This window comes from Ovis aries, chromosome 17 (genome assembly GCF_016772045.2).
Source record: "Ovis aries strain OAR_USU_Benz2616 breed Rambouillet chromosome 17, ARS-UI_Ramb_v3.0, whole genome shotgun sequence".
NCBI lineage: Eukaryota > Metazoa > Chordata > Mammalia > Artiodactyla > Bovidae > Ovis > Ovis aries.
The window spans coordinates 72031376-72046860 of record NC_056070.1 but is presented as its reverse complement, the minus strand read 5'-3'; the positions used below and the strand labels follow the sequence as shown (position 1 = coordinate 72046860).

Below are 15485 nucleotides of genomic sequence, written 5' to 3'. Positions count from 1 at the left end.
ATGCGACCTGGACGCTCTACATGAGAATCTTTTTATAAATACTTGAAAATTGAGAGCATACAAATTAAATTCACAGGAATGGCTTATCAGTTACAGCTAACCACCAGCAGCACATTGTCAGGGACATTCTTAATATCAAACTTTGCTATCCTCGCACCGAAAGCCGTTCAGAAACTGTGGCTCTTCTGTTGCTCATCTAGGCTGGTTTTCTCACACCTCTGAGCTTCAAAAAGCATGGAAGAGACACCTTCATGAGAAGTGAAGCTGCAGCTGAGGAGAGCGAGGAGTCTGAATCCAGATGCGCTTCAGGTCTGGCTCTCTACAGCTGACATACACTCCCGCCGGCCCTGCCTCTCCAGCAGGCGGCACTAATACCAGCAAGTTCCAGGGAGGGCAGGAGGGAGCGCTCCTCCAAGCGCTGTTGGAGGCAGAGGCAACCAGTGCAGGTGTGTGGAGGAGATGCGCCTGAGAGGAAGGAGGCCTCGAACAGGGCCCAGGGCTTCTCGGGGACACGCGGCCCGAGTCTCTCCAGGACGCTCCTCCGGGGCAGGCTGCCCAGCACTCCTGCCTCCACCGCACACACAGCCCAGGTCAGCAACGCCCCCAGCCAACCCAACAGCCAGAACCAAAGCAAAGCCCACATGCAATTAAAGCGCGGCTGGAGGAGGGGTGAGAACCACAGGCACCGGATACCCTGGCCAGGCAGGCAGACGAGGAGAAAGCGCAGCGGGCAGAGAGAGCACGAGGGACAAGGGGCCCAAATGTGACGGGGACTGGCAGGGGGGCATCCTCTAGTGACCTTCACCTGCAGAACCAAGGCTGAGCTCCGGAGGCAGCATCCTGCACCGTGTGTCTCAACTCCAAGCCTTCTCCCGATGGCGCCCAACCGACACGCCGCCTTCCGAGACCACTCCGGGCGTTCCTGACCTGAGGCACTGATCTCACACCTCCGGGTCTTTGCGTGTGCGTCTACCTCGACTTAGAATGCACTCCTCAAAGCAGACTCCCAGCCAGCCATGAACACCCAGCCAGGCTTGTGAAGCCACACCTGCACGGCCCCGGCACGTTCTCTGCATCATGCCCAACTCCACCCACTGCCTGAACGAAGAGCTACTACGGGGCTGGGATCACGTCAATCTTGGTATGCAACACTGCTCAGGAGGAGTTTTCTAGTGAATGACCTTGCAAGAAAGGTTTTCTTAAAGGCTAAAACATGACACAAGCAAAAAGCAGACAGCAGGTATGCTGTTACTGTCAGAATACTGTCTGATTCTGTCAACTCGAATCTCCGGTTGAGCATCACAGGAACAGACAGATGGGGAGGCCCTGTCACTTGCAAGCTGGGTGTCCATGGTCCTGTTCACTAGCCTCTGCCTCAAATTTCCACTTATTCACAGTAACCACCTCTGCACTGTGGTTGTGAGGATTTATTAGTGTGTGCTAAAAAAAAAAGCAAAATGCAACAAAGTGTTGGCTACACGGGAGATCTGCTAGTCGGCCTTCATCACAAAAACCACAGGACAGGGCACTACACAATCAGGAGCGCGGTCACAATGGGGTTTTGGTTGGAACCGCCTGGGGGTTTTTGTTTGTTAAGGTCTCACATGTTACTAAGCCAAAGGACTAGCGCAGAAAGACACAAAGAAAATCATTTTCCCTATAAAACAGGTCCAGCTGTTCAGACAGCAGTGATGTTCAGAGCGACATGCTAGGAGGCAAGCGACCTTGGCGCAGCCGCAGCATAAACAGGCGTGCCACCTGACACGCGAGGCTCCCTACAGACCCAGCTCGGCGGTTCTCCAGCATCTTCTCTTGGCGTTGTGCCTGATTTTATCATCACTTTTCACTCGAATTCGTTGGGGAATGGGACAACTCTGCTTTTGTTTCTTGGCCTGGAATCACTTGATTCTGACGGTCTTATGAGAAGACACAGCGGAGAGCAAACTCAGCCACACACAGGACGGCGGGGAAGACGAGTGAGCCCACCTGTCAGGGGAGCTGAACGCCAACAAATCCAGCAGCTCCTCTCCCAGCGGCACAGCGCTCCCTATAGTATCAAAGCAGTCCCTAGTGACCCCGGCCTCCGCGGGCCCCTCTGACAGGGCACACTACGATCCTCTGGTCTCTGACCACGCTCCCTCTGTCCTTTTCTGAAACTTGCCCTCTAAAGACACCTAAAGTCAGGCATTTCTTCGGCTCAGCTCTCACTTTTTTCTCACCTTGTCCGCTCTCGAGGCTTCAATCCGTATCTCTGTGGAGATGATTCCATGATCTCTGTCACATTCAACAAGTGTTTCAAACTGAACTTACCCGAAACACTTATCTTACTCAGACGATTAAGCAAAGAGCTTCAATTTTCCTCTTTGATACCATTTTTTCCAGTTTCCCGATCCTTATGCCCCTCACCTCCTCAGGCCTCCTCTTCTGCTCATCTCTTAAAAGGACTCGCTTGTTCCCTTGTCGGTCTTCCTATCTCACTGCTTCTTGACCTTCCTGGGACAATGGAGCTTTTGAGAATCTAGTGAATGTTCTGCGCTGTTTACTAAAAAGATAAAGACACAGCACATATGCGTGCCCCTCACCCCTCACCGTGACCTCAGTGAGAATCCATCCTTCACTTGGGACTGTCACTGACAGCTTCACCTCCAGATTCTCCTTCCCTCGTATTTTCAAGACACCTTCTGGATACAGCTTATACGGCCCACTGCATCACAAACAACTCCAAACCAGGAATCGCCGTTTCTCCTTAAGAAGCCTCCTCTGCTGATGGCACTCCTCCTCTCGTAAGGGCATCCCCATCCCCCCAGGCCCCCACGCCAGAAGACTATGGCCATGCTGTACTACCAAGCCTGCTCTCAGAAACCGCTCTCAACTCCAATCCCACCCCTCTCAGCCTCTCACCCTTCAAGACCTCGTAATCCTTTGCTTCATCCCACACCTGCCATGAGCAGAAGCCCACCACTCTTCTGACAAGAGTCCCATTACCGACTCTGTCTTTGTAAAGGCTCTCATCGCCATCTGCCACAGTCCTCGCCTGCTATATTACTTCACCTCCAGAAGGTCACAATAGCCTCGCTGATTCCCCACCCATTTTTTCCCCGTAATTTCCGCCAGTGTTGACCTATCCCCCTCCACGCTCCAAAACTGACCATGCGCCTGCCTCTTTTTATTTATTTTATTTTTTTCGCCTGCCTCTTTTTAAAGACACTGGTGCATCTTCAATGTGCAGATACAGCCAACTCAGGTCTGCCTCTAGCTTCTTCTATGGTCTGCCGCCTGAACGCTTCGCCAGGACTGATTCCACGGCTCAGACTGTCAGTCTCAGCTGTTATCTTTCTTTCTTTCTTTTAAATACGGAGCACTTCACGAATCTGCGTGTCATCCTTGAGCAGGGGCCATGCTAATCTCTGCATCGTTCCAGTTTTAGCATATGTGCTGCCAAGGCGAGCACTCAGCTATTATCTGTCAAAATCACACTCTCCCCTAAAGGCCCAATTCAAACTCCACTCTTCATCTTTGTATCTTCTACATGAGGATTAGGAAAAGGACGCACAGAAAAGGCAAATTCCTAAGGCACTGATTCAGGAAATGAAAGGAAAAAAACTTTTCCCTGAAAATCCTTAAATCTTTCTGGAAGCTGGGTGGTTTTTTTTCTAAATTACTATTCAGATACTAACATTTCAAACAAGAAACCCTCCTTAAACCCAGCATTGTTAACCAACATTAAAGGCTAATAATGTACAATGTAGCTTAAATTATTAAGTAAATATTAACCTCAAAATAAAAAGGTATAATCTAGACCCAGGATTCTAATTCCAGTAGTATCTGTACTTTGATCTTAAGAAAGAAACATCACAGTAAGAAGACTTAATGCTTCACCTGATAAGAAACTGAGGTCAAATAAGTCTACAGCAGTGATAGAAAGCTACCAGACCTAAATCAGCTTCAGATTAGTAAAAATTCTTATCAGATTAAAAAAAAAAAAACTTTCAACTGAAATGTCGTAAAACTATTTTTAGTAGTTATATTAAAGGGCTGGAAGATGTCTGAACCTCTCACAGAGGGATGGGTTCACAAGCAAACTTCCCAACAAGTGAAACAGCAATGAGATGTATCACAGAAGCAACGCTGCAGGCAGTATATTCTACTACGATCTAGGACCTTATTTCCTTTAAGCCTGACCTAATCCAAATTTTCTCTTCACTCCTAAGCCTTTTGAGTTCGTGTTAATTTTCAGTTGGACATAGTGAAGCATTTTGCTTCCAAAAAGAATGAACACACTGAAGATTACTTAGAAGACTTTAATTGAAAATCTTTTTTGAAAACATGTTAACACTTGGCAAAAATTGCCCTCTATGGTATTTATAAAACTATGATCATTCAAATTTGAATACATTTTTGAAATAGAAATGTTTATAACAGCAGAACAAGCTAAAATCCTAAAATTAGTCATTACATTAAGGAAAGCAAGGGCTCAGACGGTCAAGAATCCACCTGCAATGCAGGAGACCCAGGTTCGATCCCTGGGCCGGGCAGATCCCTGGAAAACGGAATGGCAACCCACTCCACTGTTCTTGCCTGGAGAATCTCAGGGACAGAGGGGCCTGGCGGGCTGCAGAGCCCATGGACTCGCAGAGTCGGACACGACTGAGCAACGCGCGCGTGCGCGCACACACACACAAGCACGGTGTAACGGAGAGCGCTGCAGCAACGGCAACAGGGCCTCAGTCTAGGGTCTCGGGTCTGACTCTGGTTGCACGGCTGCAGGAATTGGCTTCACCGGGAAATGCTTTCTCATTTGACGGGTATCATCACCTTTCTCTCCCTCCAGATGGCTGTTCAAATAAAATGAGGTAATGGACCTGGCACAGTACCTACCACGAAGCGCTCAACAAATACTAGCTTCCTTCGTTCAACAGAAAAGACACGCTCCCAAGAAGATTCAGGCGTGAGGGTGTCTACACTCGCACAAGTCTTCACCAGCACAAAACACGGCAGCTGGTTGGTTCTAATGAAAAGCCAGACCCCCATTTCACGAACGTTTCTGAGGACACACTGGATGGGGACGAGAGCCTGCATGTAACTCTGGAGGACGCCGTTAGAGCAGGGCTGCACACACACACGAAGACCACTAAAATGCCCAGGAATCGGGGTTCAAACGTCTGCAGCCTTTAACGCTGGTAGGAGAGCTCACGCTGCGCGAAGAAAAAGCAAGTCAGATTGGGCCCAGCTCCGGATGACTACTCTAATGAACCAGGAGAGCGACGCGGGCTCATCCTCCTGAGGCGCTAGCAGCGCGGCACTAAAACCCGTTTCGAGGCTGAAAAGAATGCACCACGAACGCCCGCTCGCAAGCTTGCGCAGGAGAGCCCCCGGCGTCGCGGAGGGCACCTCACGAAGGCCGCAGGCGACGGGAGGAAAAGACCACGGGCTAAGGTCGGGGCTGTGCACACCCGCCGCGGCGAGCGTCCGAAGGAATTCGCGGCCGCGCTGCGCGCCCCCGGGCGGAGGGGGCGCCTCGGGGGCCTGGCCCCAGCCCCCCGCCCGCGCCCAGCGACGCCCAGGCCCCAGGCCTCCGCCCCCCGCCCGAGGCCCGCTCGGCGCGCAGACGGCAGCGCAGCCCGGGGGGCCGGGGCCGGCGCCCGGCCGCGGCGCGGGCGAGGCCGCGGCGGCTGCCCCGCCAGGCCCGGGCGGGCGCGGCGGGCTGCGGGTCGCGGGCACACTCACCACACCATGCCGTAGGCGCCCTCGCCGATGTACGAGAGATTGGTGTAGCGCGGCCCCACGTCGAACACCTGCCCGCGGACCATCTCCGGGCCCGCGCCCGCCGCCGCCGCCGCCGCCATGTTGGCTGCCGGGCCGCCGCCGCCGCCGCGCTGCGCTCGACGCTCCGCGGCCGCCGCTCGGCCCACGCCGCGCCTCCCGGGGGACCGGGCCGCCGCAGCTGCCGCCGCTGGCCGGAAAGGAGCGGGGAGGCCGCCGCTCGGGAGAGCCGGGGAGGCACCCGCCGCTCGGACCGACTGCCTGCCTGCCTGACTGACTGACGGGCGGGCCGGCGGGCGGGCGGAGGGCGGGGCGCGCGCCGAGGACGGCGTCGGGGCGGGGCCGGGCGGCGTGCGCGCGGATTGGCTCCCCGCGTGCAGGGGGCGGGGCACGCGGCCGGCGGAAGAGGCGCGCTGGGGGCGGGGCATGGCGGCCGGCGCGGCGGGGCGCGGCCACGGGCGCTCGAGGAGTTGGGGGCGGGGCGCCCCCACCCCGCCCCCCGCCCCGCCCCCGCCCCGCTCGCCGACAGCCGGGCGCTGGGGACCCGCGCGTCAGACCCGAAGGCCGCGCCGACCCCGCCGCAGCCAGCCGTGCCCCGGACCTGGCCTTTGCGCGTGCGCGGTCCACACGAACTTGAGGCCTCGACGCCCGGATAGAAACCGGAAGAGGGACGGAGACCGAGAAAGATATCTGCATCCTGAGACAGGGTGAAAACCCGGGGGTGGAGGCCGAGGGGAGAGTCTGGGACGGGCGGGGCCCCTGCTCGGACAGAGGCTCATTCAGCGGGTGTTCCTTACCGTGATCCTGCCGGTCCAGGCTCCCCGGAGTTACCTTCCAGCGGAGACAGACGTGGATGGACAGAAGAAGCGATGAGTCGCAAGGAAGACTGGGCGGGAGACGCCAGTCGTGATGCTGTTATGAAAAAATATGAAGCAGAGTAGGAGGTTCGGGCAACCTAGACAGCATATTAAAAAGCAGAGACATCACTTTGTCAACAAAGGTCTGTCTAGTCAAAGCTACAGTTTTTCCAATGGTCATGTATGGGTGTGAGAGTTGGACTACAAAGAAAGCTGAGCGCGGAAGAATTGATGCTTTTGAACTGTGGTGTTGGAGAAGACTCTTGAGAGTCCCTGGGACTCCAAGGAGATCCAGCCAGTCCATCCTAAAGGAGATCAGTCCTGGGTGTTCATTGGAAGGACTGATGCTGAAACTCCAGTACTTTAGCCACCTGATGCGAAGAACTGACTCATTTGAAAAGACCCTGATGCTGGGAAGGATTGAGAGCAAGAGGAGAAGGGGATGACGGAGGATGAGATGGTTAGATGGCCTCACGGACTCAATGGACATGAGTTTGAGTAGACTCTGGGAGTTGGTGATGGACAGGGAGGCCTGGTGTGCTGCAGTCCGTGGGGTCGCAAAGAGTCGGACACGACTGAGTAACTGAACTGAACTGAAAGAGGTTCGGGAGTAGGGCATTGAAACACTGAGAAAGACATTAGATTCAGAGACTTGAGACCCAGATCGGTAGACATGAAAAGAACCTCAGACATAGGACATGCTGAAATAAAAACGCAAAGATAGAATCACTGAAAACCAGAGCAAAAAGATCTAGAGAGAAGGAGACAAACACACTGAGGCTCAGAAATAGTCACAGACACCACAAGTTCAAAAATAAGAGTTGGACTCTTGAAGCAAGTGAACGCCGAGAATAGCTAAGACGAAGAGGGGAAACCCATCTCCCCGCTGCTTCTGGACCTCCACCCACGCCCTCTTTGGAGGGGAATCAGAGTGGGAGACCCTGCATCCTGACTGTCCAGCGCTGTGGTCTTGAGAGCCTGGACTTCCAGGCATCAACAAAACTCAACTAGACAATCTCCAAGCAAAAAAAATAAATGAACCCTCTAGGAAAAGAATGTGTGCGCAGGAGAAAACGGAGTGCTGGAGCCAAAAGCTCCTTTGCAATAAATATATTTAGCCTGTGAAGCAGAACCCAGGTTTAGAAAGCACCTCATTCTTATTCTCAATTAAAAAGAGGACATTGGTTTGAAAGAACAGGCTGAGAAAATGGAGCGTCTCCTGAAATTAAAATCACGATAGCCAAAGTAAAAGTGGTGGTCAGAGCAGTAAAAGGCATATGGAACGACGCAGAAGGGCCGATCAGCAACATAGAAGACAACTATGAGGAAAAGTAAGTGATGAAGCTCCTGGAGAAGAAAACGCACAGGAGAACACCACAGAGAGTCGAGCTATAGGCACCCCCGAAGAAGACAGCAAATCCATTAGACGTGATAAATTATACCGAAAGAAATTTTGCCTTCGGTCTAAAAAGATCTGGGGTGGAGAGGGAGAATTGAGTGAGTTCTCTGAATCCAGAAAAATAAACAGAAACCAACTTCAAGAAATAATCTGGAGGGGCCTCCCTGGTGGCTCAGTAGTAAAAAAAAAAAAAAAAAAAAAAAATGCCCAATGCAGAAGACACTCCCTCTGTCCCAGGTCCGGGAAGATCCCACACGCTGTGGAGCAGCTGAGCCTATTCACAGCAACTGCTGAAGCCCGTAGAGCCTGCTCTGCAACAAGAGAAGCCTCTGCAATGAGAAGCCTGCACATGGCAAGGAAGAGTAACCCCCACTCTCAGCACCTAGAGAAAACTCACACAGCAGGAAGACCCAGCACAACCAAAAGTTAATTAATGAATTAAAAAAATAATAGTCTGGAAAAGTCCTGAATTCTCAGAGATAGAAAAACACAGTATTTGATCATTTAAGAGAGAGAGAGAAAAAAAAAGGACTATTTGAAAAGCTGAAAGCTGGGCCTTCCCTAGTGGTCCAGTGGTTAAGAGCACCATCTAATGCAGGGGACGCAGATTTGATCCCTGGCTGGGAAACGAAGATCCTGTATGTTTCAAAGCACAGCCGAAAACTAAAAAGCTGAAAGCTGGTTTTCTGCCGATGTCTCCTCTGTAATAATAAAATGCCAAATAAAAATGGGAACAAGTTGGCAGGAGTCTGAGAGGGTAGGTTATCCATTAGACAACCTACAGGGGCTTCGGCTCCACGTTTTCCAAACTGTCGACGGTTACCCGCAGGAGCCCTGCACTCAGACCGCAAGGTAGAGCTTGAACCTTGGCTTTTCTGCTTACTACCTGTATGACTTTGGCCTCAGTTTCCCCACTCTTAAAACAGAGATCACAACAGCACTTACCTCCCTATTGCACAGAATAAGACAACAGATGCAAAGCTCCTGGCACCTAATCAGTTCAGCTCAGCTCAGCTCAGTCGCTCAGGCGAGTCCAACTCTGCGACCCCATGAATCGCAGCATGCCAGGCCTCCCTGTCCATCACCAACTCCCGGAGCTCACTCAGACTCACGTCCATCGAGTCCGTGATGCCCTCCAGCCATCTCATCCTCGGTCGTCCCCTTCTCCTCCTGCCCCCAATCCCTCCCAGCTTCAGAGTCTTTTCCAATGAGTCAACTCTTCACATGAGGTGGCCAAAGTACTGGAGCTTCAGCTTTAGCATCATTCCTGCCAAAGAAATCCCAGGGTTGATCTCCTTCAGAATGGACTGGTTGGATCTCCTTGCTGTCCAAGGGACTCTCAAGAGTCTTCTCCAACACCACAGTTCAAAAGCATCAATTCTTCGGCGCTCAGCTTTCTTCACAGTCCAACGCTCACATCCATACATGACCACAGGAAAAACCATAGCCTTGACTAGACGGACCTTAGTCAGCAAAGTAATGTCTCTGCTTTTGAAGATACTATCTAGGTTGGTCATAACTTTTCTTCCAAGGAGTAAGCATCTTTTAATTTCATGGCTGCAGTCACCATCTGCAGTGATTTTGGAGCCCCCCAAAATAAAGTCTGACACTGTTTCTACTGTTTCCCCACCTATTTCCCATGAAGTGATGGGACCAGATGCCATGATCTTCGTTTTCTGAATGTTGAGCTTTAAGCCAACTTTTTCACTCTCCTCTTTCACTTTCTTCAAGAGGCTTTTTAGTTCCTCTTCACTTTCTGCCATAAGGGTGGTGTCATCTGCATATCTGAGGTTATTGATATTTCTCCCGGCAATCTCGATTCCAGCTTGTGCTTCTTCCAGCCCAGCGTTTCTCATGATGTACTCTGCATATAAGTTAAATAAGCAGGGTGACAATATACAGCCTTGACGTACTCCTTTTCCTATTTGGAACCAGTTTGTTGCATGTCCAGTTCTAACTGTTGCTTCCTGACCTGCATACAGATTTCTCAAGAGGCAGGTCAGGTGGTCTGGTATTCCCATCTCTTTCAGAATTTCCCACAGTTTGTTGTGATCCACACAGTCAAAGGCTTTGGCATAGTCAATAAAGCAGAAATAGATGTTTTTCTGGAAAGCTCTTGCTTTTTCGATCATCCAGGGGATGTTGGCAATTTGATCTCTGGTTCCTCTGCCTTTTCTAAAACCAGCTTGAACATCAGAAAGTTCACGGTTCACGTATTGCTGAAGCCTGGCTTGGAGAATTTTGAGCATTACTTTACTAGCATGTGAGATGAGTGTAATTGTCCCATACTTTGAGCATTCTTGGGCATTGCCTTTCTTTGGGATTGGAATGAAAACTGACCATTTCCAGTCCTGTGGCCACTGCTGAGTTTTTCAGATTTGCTGGCATATTGAGTGCAGCACTTTCACAGCATCATCTTTCAGGATCTGAAACAGCTCCACTGGAATTCCATCACCTCCACTAGCTCTGTTCTAGCGATGCTTTCCAAGGCCCACTCGACCGCTCGGTATATGTCATCTCTGATCACTATCGACCCCACCCAGACCTGTCCCTCATCTCAGGCTTCTGGGTCCTACCACCACCCAGGTCCTGCAGCTGAGGTCTGGGGATGCTCCTCACAATGCATCTTACCTTACTCCCAACCCCTCCCTGCATCTGACCCATTGCAAACTCCTATACATTCTGTTTTTTCAGTATTTTGGAAATCACTGCTACTCAAAGTGTGGCCTTCAGACCAGCATCAGGTGGGGGTCTGTTCGGAACACAATATCCTGGGCCCCACCCCAGATCTACTGACTCAGGATCTGCATTTTAACAAGATCCCTAGTGGTTTCATATGCATCTGACACTTTGGGAAAGCACTGTTTTATTTTCTTTTTAGCTGAGATGTAAGTGATGTATGACAGCGCCTGCCCTCCACCCTGATTTTGCCCGCTCCCCGTGCTCCAGACAGACCAGACAGCTCTCAGCTCTTTTCTGCCCTCCAACCTCGCCACATACCTGTCTCTCTGCGGGTAACGTGTCGTCTCCTCATTCTTCTAGCATCTGTGGGCGTTTTAAAGTCACTGACTTTCTCCGGAGAACTTCTCTTGCCTGGTTCTGTGGTCGCTAAGCAACCCTGTGATGAGAGTCTGGCTTCCCTTGTGGTCTTCGACAGGGAAAGTGCACTGACCAGGAGACAGCCCTGCTCAGGTCCTTTGGCAATTGCTGTTCCCTCCGAGATGGGGTTTAGATACACATCAGCCTCTGCCGAGTCAGGCTGGCGCGAGCCAGGCCCGGTGGGGAGAATCATCTAGCTAGACTGACAACGACAAATTTCCAGAAGCAGGGAGCTGAGAACCTGAGAACATGGCTCTGGAGAGCCAGGAGCCCACGGAAGCCGCTATCCAAGCCTAAGTGAAAGTTGCTCAGTCGCGTCAGACTCTTTGCGACCCCATGGACTATACATACAGTCCACGGACTTCTGCAGGCCAGAATACTTGAGTGGATAGCTGTTCCCTTCTTCCGGAGATCTTCCCAACCCAGGGATCAAACCCAGGTCTCCCACATTGCAGGCGGATTCTTTACCAGCTGAGCCAGCAGGGAAGCCCAAGACCTAAGCCCCTGCTTAGAGGGCTTGCTGGATGTCTTCCTGAGTGTCCCTCTAGAGGCGACAGTGCGCAGATCTGTGGTCTTGGAAGACATGGGCATCTGTTGTTTTCTGCCTACATTGACCCCTTCTCCTTCTGGTAGCAACAATCCAGTTTTCTTTCTGTGGGGGGTGAACTCTCCCTTCTACACACTTAGAGCATTTGGCCCCACCCCCCAAGTCAGGAATAAGCTTGTGACCCAGGGATCTCCAGTCAGAGTCACAGATGTTGGTTCAAAAGATGAGCGTGAGACCTGATCCAAGCCAATGGCACTCAGCCCAGCCTTCTGCAGAAGCAACTAGAAAGGGGCACTTCCCTTCCGCCAAGGTTGCCAGGGCAGGGGGTATGGGACTGGGGCCAAACACGCCACAGCCTGAGAACCACCCTCTAGGGTAAAGCTGGGACGGGGAAGCAGGGTCCAGGGACGGAGCCAATTTCCTGACGACACGGTCTAACGATTCAGCCAAGGCTGGACTTCACAAGTGCGTGAGACAATATCTATTCTCCTTTTTAACTGAAGTCAATTTGAGGTAGGGTTTTGTCACTTGCAACCACAAGAGTCTGTGACTAATACACGACCCAACTAACTCCCTTTTCTGCAAAAATTGCTCAGAATCATACAATAAATCACTGGGACATGAATCAGAAACTCATGAATGATGAAATGAGAGAAAAGAACTGGCAGTGAGCCTCGAAACCAGCTAAAGATGGAGAGATAACTGAATAAAAACACCACTCAGTAGAGACTGAGGCTGATGAGCTGAAGTAATTGTTGTTGCTATGGTAACAAACAAACGGCAAAAGGGAAAAATTGAGAAAGAGGATTTTTTTTAAACCGGGGTTTTAACCTCAGATTAATGCAATGGAAACCAGAGAGGAAGAAAGAGGGAAAAGCAAGGTACTAAGCCTTCGTTTTGCATAAAACGGAGAAAAGAGTTCTTGTAAAAGATCGCGTAATTTCTTTTTTTTTCAGTGTAAAAAGTTTTATGTCTGCCTGATCGACTATTTGCCGCTTTTGTTGTGGTCCAGTCGCCGCATCCTGACTCCTCTGTCCTCCACTGTCTCCCGGAGTTTGCTCAAGTTTGTGCTTATGAGTCAGTGATGCTATCTGACCATCTCATCTTCTGCCACCCCCTTCTCCTTTTGCCTTCAATCTTCCCCAGCATCAGGGTCTTTTTCAATGAGGTAGCTCTTCGTGTCAAGTTACAAGAGATAAAGGGAAGAAGGTAATTCAAACAACAAAAATCGAGACCTATAACCAGAGGTGTAATAGACACTTTCCTCACATTATAATCAGAAAAGAAATGGCAAGGAATCATTAAAAAAAAAAATAAAGTCAAAATACTAGAAAATTAGATGACAGAAAGTTAAAGTAGGTCTAACAAATAAGGGAAATGTTAAAAAAAAAAACACCTAAGTAGCTAAAATCCCTGTATAAAAATATGAAAATCTCAGCTCAAAGGACAAACTCTGAGTATTTACTGTTGTTAGCAAAGATGGTCAAAAGAGCAGACAGACATTGTATATTAACACATGCATTTGGAACCTAGAAAGACTGATAAACGTGTTTGCAGGGCAGCGATGGCGACCCAGGACAGACTGTGGACACGGTGGGAGAAGGGGGGGACGAACAGAGACGGCAGCCTGGAAACATGTTCATTACCGTGTGCAAACCAGGCAGCAGGTGGGGATTTGCCTTGCGACACCCTGGATGGGTGGGGTGGGGAGGGAGAAGGGGGGTGGCTCACGTGGGAGGGACATACGTCTACCTGTGGCTGACTCATGCTGAGCTATGGCAGAAACACAATATTGTAAAGTGCTTATCCCCCGATAAAAAAAAGACAAGACGCGCCAAAAAATACACACAGAATAAAAAGTCATTGCGAAACCAACTTCACCATATTACACAGCAGCAGAAAACAGGAGACGAATAATCTTTGGAAATACAACGAATAGAGAAGCCCAGCTAGAGTAAAGTTTATCACAGTGAAACCCATGACCCAGATGGGGGCATATACAGCCAGATAAAGATAAGGGGAACAGCACCATAATAAGGCTTAAAAGCACAGGCAGAGTCCTACACCTACATAGAATGCAGAAGATATCTTGCCACAAATAGGCCTTTGCTTTGATTGCTGACTTGTTTGGCCATGAGGCATGTGGGATCTCAGTTCCCAGATCAGGGACCTCACTGGTAGCCCTGCAGCAGAAGCCCGGAGTCTCAACCGCTGAGCCACGAGGGAAGTCCTGACCGGCAAAACGTTATGCTACGCATATCTCACCACCGAAAGATCAACTGGCTACATTTCTGATAGCTGATTTCTGGAGTCTCTCTAGTTCCATCGAACTGTGGGTCTACCCTTGTGGCAGTATCAGAGTATTAATTCAAAATTTGTCTTTTGGCTGTGCCATGCGGCATGTAGTTCCCCAGTCAGGGGATCGAACTTGCTCCCCCTGCACCGGAAGCTCAGAGTGTCAGCCGCTGGACCACTGGGGAAGCCCCCGGACTGTCTCAATCACTGCAGCTGTAAAGGAAGTCTCAACGTCAGATGCTGGGGGTCCTCTAACTTCATTCATGTTTTTCTAAACTGTTTGAAATACTATATCTCTTTCGACTCCCAATATCAATTTCGGTCATGGCTTACCTTCCAAGGAGCAAGGGTCTTTTAATTTCACGGCTGCAGTCACCATCTGCAGTGAATCTGGAACTATGACCAACCTAGACAGCACATTAAAAAGCAGAGACATCGCTTTGCCAACAAAGGTCCATCCTGCCAAAGCTATATGGTTTTCCCAGTGGTCACGTATGGATGTGAGAGTTGGACTGTAAAGAAAGCTGAGCGCCGAAGAATTGATGCTTTTGAACTGTGGTGTTGGAGAAGACTCTTGAGAGTCCCTTGGACTGCAAGGAGATCCAACCAGTCCATTCTAAAGGAGATCAGTCCGGGGTGTTCAGTGGAGGGACTGATGCCGAAGCTGAAACGCCAATACTTTGGCCACTGGATGCGAAGAACTGACTCACTGGAAAAGACCCTAATGCTGGGAAAGATTGAAGGCGGGAGGAGAAGGGGACAACAGAGGATGAGATGGTTGGATGGCATCACCAACTCAATGAACATGAGTTTGAGTAAACTCTGGGAATTGGTGATGGACAGGGGGGCTTGGCATGTTGCAGTCCATGGGGTCGCAAAGAGTGGGACATGGCTGAGTGACTGAACTGAACTGGTCAATTTTGGACTGTGGCGCTGGAGAAGACCCTTGAGGGTCCCTTGGACTGCAAGGAGATCAAACCAGTCCATCCTAAACGAAATCAGTCCTGAATATTCATTGGAGACTGGTGCTGAAGCTTCCAAACGATTTCTTTCCATTTCTATTCTTTTTAGCCTTGCCATGTAGCCTGGCCCCTGAGCAGAAGGGGTTATGGTCAGATGGCAGAACTTCCCCACATGGCCATTTAGGGCCAAGAACAGGAATCCAACTCTATCCCGTTTCTTCAGAAAAAGCCACTCAGTGGTCCGTATACATATTGTCTGCCTATTCTCTCTGGTAACCAAGGAAATGCGATGAAAACGACTCGAGTTCAACCCCTGGGCGGGGAGGAGGGCATGGCAACCCACTCCAGCACTCCTGCCTGGAGGATCCCACGGACAGAGGACCCAGGCGGGCTACACGTAGTCCACGGCGGTTGCTAAGAGTCGGACACGCCTGCAGTGCCTTAGCACGCGCGCAACCAAGGAAACGCAGCAAAGCCACGAGCAATGCTGTTGTTCACGCCTTGCTGGCTGCGCTCAGCCGCGTCCCACTCTCTGACCCACGGACTGTAGCCTGCCAGGGGCC

General features: G+C 50.8%; 1 protein-coding gene and 1 non-coding gene across 3 annotated transcripts in view; both read right to left on the bottom strand.

Moving 5' to 3' along the window:
* Window positions 1-11068, bottom strand: part of MAPK1 (mitogen-activated protein kinase 1) — a 59122-nt gene extending 48054 nt beyond the window's left edge. Inside the window, exons 1-2 of one of the 2 annotated variants that reach the window (XM_042234178.1) lie at window positions 11020-11068; window positions 6561-6675 (exon numbers count right to left, since the gene is read on the bottom strand). In XM_042234178.1, the coding sequence (XP_042090112.1) occupies window positions 6561-6675; window positions 11020-11053 (149 nt within the window). In that variant the 5' untranslated portion in view covers window positions 11054-11068. Of the gene's footprint in view, window positions 1-5727; window positions 6058-6560; window positions 6676-11019 lie in introns of those variants that run through there. The other variant, XM_027956867.2, reaches the window with a different exon arrangement.
* On the bottom strand, window positions 3348-3451 carry LOC114108925 (U6 spliceosomal RNA). The gene has a single exon (XR_003585651.1). It is a non-coding gene; the product is annotated as a U6 spliceosomal RNA (small nuclear RNA).
* Window positions 11069-15485: the final 4417 nt, after the last annotated feature.